Below are 7153 nucleotides of genomic sequence, written 5' to 3'. Positions count from 1 at the left end.
TAATCTAGTGAAACAGTAAAATACCTCAAATTATGTTCCATAAGCATATCGTTCCTCCATGATTTATCATTACAAGTACATTTCACTTCCGTCCCTCCCTGTATTATCCTTAATTATTAGATTATTGAATGTAATTTTTCATTCCTTACAACGGTTTTCTAATTTAATCAAATATACAATGATTTGTAGATAACACATCACTCTCTTAAAGCAATGAGTTAGTCACGATTCGTGTAATGTAATAGTAACTGCATAGATTGTGGGATTTCATCATTATATTGAATACGCATAAGTATCATTCAGCCACGATTAACGCAATGGTATTTCCGTTTTCAGACTCCCGCTAAATAACAACAATTCACATGATTTGACGAATACTTTGAAAAATGTGATATCTAACATGTAAAAATAATAGCATGATTATTTGAAGTTTCGTACTTAGTATTTGCTTAAAAAAAAAAACCTTATATCAAAAGCAGTAAATAATAATTGAACTCGGGAAAGTGCAAGTTGTTTTTCGATCATTTTACGTAGAAATAAAGTGGCTGCTCCAACCATCTCGTATGCCCATCAACAAATTTTTAGTGTGAAAAATTTAAAGACAATATATCTAGTTCTCTTAATATTCATCTTGTCTAGTTTATTTTCCATACCTGGACGTTGTGTAAATTATTTACCATAAGCCTATTCAAATTCCTGTTGAATGTTCTTAAACCCCGTATCAAGCAACATTACCATAGTATCTATACGAGCTCGAGAAAGTTATCATTAATTTATATTCACTAATTAAGCATTGAAACGAAGTAAAAGATGCTCTACAAATACAGTTCTCTACTTCAAGCTATGATTTTACCCATATAACATAAAAGCTCTAAGACTAAAAGATTGCTTGAATAGTGTTGTTACTAGTATAAGACAGAAAAAAAGTCTGGTTGCCATCATTTAGAAAATCCAATGAACAATTCGTCGTTTATATATGCTAAATCTATTTTTATCCCGCCCAAAATATGGTATAACAATAGTTTCAATAATCTTCAATAATTACACGCTTTCTTTGTAATTTCTAAAATGAATAGCAAGGATTTTACGTTACGTCAGCTCGATGAATGTGTCTAGATTGTTGCCTTGAAGTATCGTAATACGTAACGCCTGCTCGCAACATTTCTCCATGCCGGAAAACATCGTGGGAAGAAGGCAACGATGGCAACGAAGGTAGCGGTGGAAGCAGACAACTCAACATGCCGGCCGTACCATCAGAAGAGTATATGCTGTTGTTGGGGGGACCCATTGGGCCGGCGCAAGAACTTACAGGTATGCTTCCAGAAAGGCAGGGTTGTTCTCCAGATCCTGCGATACTTCCCGGAACCATTATGTTTCCTAAATGAGTGAGAAAGCAAAAATTCAATTGAAATTGAAAATTCGACACTGTCAACTTACCCGCAGCTTGCCACTCACCTGGTAGGCTTAAATTTGAAACACTGGAAACACTGGCAGTGGAAGAAACCATCGATAACGGAGTGACAGTTTGCATGTCAGAACTTTCAGTTAATCTCATGTTAGGATGATCTCTCGAAGATGTCATACTCGATAAATCTGCAGCCGTCGCATGAGCTTCTCGATTGTTTAGCAGTATTTGTGACGCACGATGCAGATCGTCGGTACGCTCGTTCTTTCTGTGCTTAACACGAACACTGCCTTTGCTTGGTTTACCATTTCCAAAATGAAGTAGCTCCAAGTGTCTTCTTAAATTTCTCGATTGACGTAAGATTGCCCCACACAATGGGCAAGTCGCTGGCTGATCGGACATACTCCTGGCTTTTGAATTTCCATCTCCTGTAATGGAAAAGATTGACCAATAGTTGACATAGAGTATTTTTGCCTTCGCTCTTTTCGTTCAATATATTTCTTCGAGATGCATTGTACCTGCATCAGGCATCTGCAGACTTTCATAGAAAAAATTTATGACTGTTCTGAGAATTAAATACTGAATTAAATTACTTACTCGTCGTTGTTTCATGTTCATAGGAATTTTATTTACAAATTTTTATGAGATTAGCAATACAATGTACATTTCTTAAAATTGCTCTCGTATCCTATAGAGTAATATCCGTCTGTATTTTCTTCGAAGACACAAATCATTATATAAATACAAATATGTATTTAATTACTGTTTCCCTTCTATTTATGATCGTTGAGCTCATTAATTGTTTCATTATATTGAATGACAAATTTGGAGATCAATGAAATGCGTGAGAAAAATAGTACCTAATTCTAGCAAAGGATTGTAAACTCAAGTAAAAAATAGAAATATTTAAATAAATCAATGATTGCAAGAAAAAAAAATAATAATATTTACTCCCCAATAATCAGCAGCCATGTAGAATTTCGAGATGGAAGTCACTTAGAATCAACTACATGCGAATGAACAAATCAGAAATGAGTATTAAAATATATCTCTTACGGTAAGCAAGTTTTAAAAAAAAGATTCAAAAATTATAGCCCCGTTACCGTTTATACAATTTGGAATCAGTGCAGGATTGTATTACGATTGGGCAGTATTTAAAAACTAAAGCTCACTCTAAATATTATTCTAAAAACTAATTACTAATATTAATATGTCATGTGGTCGAAATTAAATGGAAGAATTTGATCAACAATAAGAGTTGTTAACTCTGAGCCCCATTTTTTCAGTAAGTACCGAATTTAATAATGATATAAAACAGTAATATTTTATTATAATTAAACAAGTTTAGTCTCTGCTGTACGCTTTGATTCGCTTTCGCTTTAATCGCTAACTTCTTTTTCATCTAGCGATCGTTGGCGATGAAATATTACTTCGTGGTGAAACCATGTTTGATCCATGCGGGGATACAAGAGAACCATGTGGCGATGAAGATGGTAAAGGGCTCGGTTTGCACTCAATTTGTTCGCAACCACTGCTTCCACTATCAGTTCCGTAGTTGACGGACTGCCCAGTGTAACCAGGGATCTCAACCTCGGGTTTAATCTCAATAATCATTGGATCGGAGGAGCTGTGCTGGCTAGAATTGGCATTAAAACGGTATTTGCACGATGAAAGTAGGTGTCGTCGTAAATTTCTGGCTTGGCGCAACGTTGCTCCGCACAAAGGACAAACACCCGGGCAATCTGATGCACCTCGTATTTTTGAGGCTCCAAGCATCATGGCATTCACAGAAGTACAACCAGAGGTTGAGGAGTTGATTGGAATCGGTACGCTAGGAGGTAAGCCGATATTTAAAGAGTTTGGAAAAGACGGTATGTGCAACGGCGAGTACTGCTGCATCGGCATCAAGGTGTGAAGGTGTGGCTCAGAATCCGGCAGATCTTGGTTTGCTGTCCCTTGAGAATCTTCACAGGATATAGGCGTCGAATGATGCGGTTGAGGTGAACGAGACCCATGATGGTTAGAATATTCCGAACGATCGTTAACTGTTGACAGACACAAACACAATGTTACCATTCAGGGCTGAACTGACCTTTACAGCATTACAGTGAATTCATTGAATGTGACTAGCTGGCTGATATGTTACTATATTTCATTAGTCTGAAGAGCTAGAGATAAGTTCATCAATAAAATCGAAACTGCACCTTTCTTCAGGTTTATTCGAGTACTGTGTAGCAAAAGCAACAAGATTTGGAGATTTTCGAGATATTGGTTTGCATGACAAGTTTTATTTTAGGTTTTTTTATTTTGGCTATGCTGTTAAAAACCACCTCTTACTAATTACTTCATATTTGCAAAAACGACAAGAAGTATCTGTTCAAAGTAAACGTTTGAAAAAGAATAATAAGTATATCAGTCAAAATTCCATATCTATTACCTGATCCATTTCAACTGTTGCACTTGTCATGATTTTTTTAAATCCGTGCTCGAAGCGTTATCCATTGAAATATGGAAAACGAATGACATGTTTGATTGAAAGAACCGTGGTAAAAGACAAATATCTTGATATCCTAAAACTGAATACTTGTATACTACACAGTATTTATCCATATCATATTAGAAATAGTGCAAATTTTATTGTATGAATATAACTGCAGATCTCGAAGAAACAAAAATAGGAACAGTCAACAGCCTTGAAACAATGCTACGCATAGTTTACAACATTGTTGTTGATAGAATTTCGCTCATCAAAAAAATTGTATTTTTATCCAATTAAAAAGCAGTTCAACCCAATTGATGGTTGTGCTTGTGTCCGTTTCGCAAGCGACAATTCTAGTGAATAAATCTCTTAGAGCCTTAAGTAACCATTTACAAATTCACAGATTTCATAATAACATTGACAGATTCATCGGACACAGAACACAAGTAACAGTTATTCCATCACTAAAGAAATTTATTTTAATAAAGGAATAAAACAGGTATAGAAAAGTACTAATAATAAATTTTACCTGTCTCATCACCATGGTTGCCGCCACTCTCGTCATGTTTACTACGTTCATATTCCATAGTCGTTCTGCTATCCTGATTGTGTCCTTCGAGCGGTCTGTTTTCAGTGTCGTGATTGTCTTCAGTCCTAGGCCACTTGCACGACGAAGAAGACGATTTCGTTCGTCTTTTTCTCCGCCTCAGCGGTAGGTAGGAGTTGATAACATCACGAGCCAAGGCCTCACTGGCTGCTGGGATAGCTGACAGAGGAATTTCCTCGCCATTCTAGAAGAAAAAGGTAAGAGGAATAGTCAAAATATACAAATTGAAATTGGAAAGTGATTACAATTTTAGACAAAATTGCTCATCACAGATTGTATGTCAAGGAGGAAAAATGGGTCTTTTGACCCTGAGCATAAGTTTGTAATACGAGTCAATGGTAAATGCGAAGACAAATATTGCAAGGATGTAAGGCGTAAAGAGAGTTTTCCTGCATGGTGTACACCAAACTTTATATGACAAAAGTATCGTTTATAATTTTTTTTTGTACTGCTTGGAGTCTTTTTTGCACTGTCACAGAAGCTGTCACTCTGAGTAAGGGATGTAGACAGAAAAGGACACATAAATCGGACTTGAAGTGCAAAAAAAATTGTGGTTTCCGTATCTTTGAAATTCCTTAAATTTTGCGGATCAAAATTCAATTTTTTTCAAATAGACTTCGAATGCTCTGAGATATCCAAACTTGTAAAAACTCTAAAAAATTTGATTCTTCAGAACTGATTAGCACACTAAACTTACTTCGGTGAGGACAGTGGGTGGTGTTAGTCCATGAATATTTAGACAGTGAGCCGCCTGAAGAAGAGACGGAAGTTGAGAGGGTTCGACGCTGATTTCACCTCTGTATACAAATTCTAATAGAGACTCCAAGTCATCGGCTCCAATTCCAGCAAGCATTATGACTGGATGTTGACACGGAGTGCTCTGAAAATGATTAAAAAGATGGAAAATATAACTGACGAGCATTGTTCTAGATTATCATAGCAACAAGTGTAATTCAGCAATCGTAAGTTGTCTCACCTTAAGCAAATCAAGGAGAAAGGGACTGGCGGCACAGAGTACAATTTTATGAGCAGCGAAGCTTCGTCCACCTGCAGCTAAAGTGACGTCAACAAGCTCGCCGTGACCTCGTAATAACTGGGCCGCCGATGCCAAAGAGCTACCGAACTCACCCCACGATAGGCTGTAGAGATGATTGCTGCCCATTCTGGACACGGAAGAAAGAAACAATAAAAATTTGATTCATGTGTTACTTAACCAAAGTTCCATGAAATGTTTGTAAAAAATGCGGGGAGAATAACTGATCATTTTGATAAGCACAAGAATGGGGTTATGGCGAAGACTTTGATTGTTGGCGGCTTACCTCGTTGTTTACGAGCGAGTATTTCTTGGGAGAAAGTCGATAAATCAGATGAAACAAATACAAATTAGGCCAAATCAAAAGAGATCGCCTTCTGTCATAACAGCTTGTTATTCGAGCAGTTCACTCTGTCCGCGCAGCGGAGTTAGTTTGGACGTTCGTCAAAGCTTTGCCGAGACCCGTTTGGCACCGGAATATTTGTCACATAAATCTTTTCGTTCACAACACTTTTGAATCACGCTCAAAAACTTTCCGATTATCTTCTGGTGATCCTAAATGTCACATTTCTCACGACTTGAACGACTATGACGCCATGGAACGTTTCAACGGAGTTCCGTAAAAGTAGAGCAGCAGGTACGCCGCCACTCGCTCGCTGAACGGTGCTGCTGCTGTCATTGGAATGGCGGTTTTTCGCACTAATGCGTAGTCGAATGATGCCTCCTTCTTGAGCCATAGACACTGATACCGTTAATTCTGTCATTGGCTGAAGATATCTAAAGACTGCCAGCCTTATGGGAAATGGACGAGAGCGCGACTCAAGTCAGCAAACGGTCGGTATGTGAAGGCGACAGGAACCGACGCTACCATCACTCATCGCGTATACCCAGATAATGCAGAGTCCAATATTGTTAAGCGTATATGGGTTTTACACATCCTGGTGGATTCTGTTCCAGAAGAAATCGCAAGAAAATACATGTATAATAAACGTATTAAGGATCTAGAGAAAATATATTTGTACGCATTTAAACTAAGCGATTTTCTGCAATGCGCCTGAATGTAGGCAAGTGTACTTGAGCGCAAGCCGTAGGCGTAAAGCATGTAAGGCGGTATGGAAGTGGGACATTAATTAATGAGGAATTTTTTATCAAGTAATTCATACGGCAATTGTTTCCACATTTTTCGACAAGGTCGACTTCAATTTTCAAATAATATACTATTTATCAAGCATTTGACAGATATCATTTATTTGACCAGCTTTTGATGTGCTACCTAAAATTCAACAGCTGCCAACGTGTTACGTGAATTCTTTTTTCCCCTTTTTCTTAGAGACAAACAGACTCTGTACACCGACATGTCTAGATATTTGTACTATTTACTGTTGTACATATTTGAAGCAATGGCGTATCGTATATTTTATATCGCATCAATTATATTTCATGACTGAGGAATTTATTAACTTAATAAACCTTGATACAATTAAAGTATGTCGATGTAAGCATGATATTCGGATCACCGTTAACGCAATGTCCCGAATAGCGTGTAATTTGAACTACGTACAAAATGTTTTACGAGTACTGCAATAATAATTTTCTAGTAGATCCTGAGCAATGATCATTCATTTTTAT

General features: G+C 37.2%; 1 protein-coding gene across 2 annotated transcripts; it reads right to left on the bottom strand.

Moving 5' to 3' along the window:
• Positions 1 to 267: 267 nt before the first annotated feature.
• LOC124405509 (broad-complex core protein isoforms 1/2/3/4/5-like) lies at positions 268 to 6164 on the bottom strand. 2 transcript variants are annotated; one of them, XM_046880452.1, is made up of 7 exons: positions 5811 to 6164; positions 5468 to 5654; positions 5189 to 5371; positions 4414 to 4675; positions 1456 to 1833; positions 1094 to 1377; positions 268 to 743 (listed from the first exon to the last, which is right to left on the bottom strand). In XM_046880452.1, the coding sequence occupies exons 2-7, from the start codon at positions 5651 to 5653 to the stop codon at positions 732 to 734; spliced, it is 1305 nt and encodes a 434-aa protein (XP_046736408.1). In that variant the 5' UTR covers position 5654; positions 5811 to 6164; the 3' UTR covers positions 268 to 731. The 2 variants fall into 2 exon arrangements, with proteins under 2 accessions (XP_046736408.1, XP_046736409.1); XM_046880453.1 differs by lacking the exons at positions 268 to 743; positions 1094 to 1377; positions 1456 to 1833 and adding an exon at positions 1999 to 3450.
• Positions 6165 to 7153: the final 989 nt, after the last annotated feature.

This window comes from Diprion similis, chromosome 4 (genome assembly GCF_021155765.1).
Source record: "Diprion similis isolate iyDipSimi1 chromosome 4, iyDipSimi1.1, whole genome shotgun sequence".
NCBI classification, from domain to species: domain Eukaryota; kingdom Metazoa; phylum Arthropoda; class Insecta; order Hymenoptera; family Diprionidae; genus Diprion; species Diprion similis.
This window is presented reverse-complemented; position numbering and strand designations above follow the sequence as displayed.

What these genes read in the sequence shown, in the direction of transcription:
- LOC124405509 (XM_046880452.1), bottom strand. Translation starts at nt 5,653, where the DNA reads ATGGGCAGCAATCATCTCTACAGCCTATCGTGGGGTGAGTTCGGTAGC. An exon ending in CAACCATGGTGATGAGACAG is followed by an intron (nt 1,834 to 4,413) that starts GTAAAATTTATT and finishes TTTCCATTACAG; the next exon opens with GAGATGGAAATTCAAAAGCC. An exon ending in TTCAAATTTAAGCCTACCAG is followed by an intron (nt 1,378 to 1,455) that starts GTGAGTGGCAAG and finishes TCACTCATTTAG; the next exon opens with GAAACATAATGGTTCCGGGA.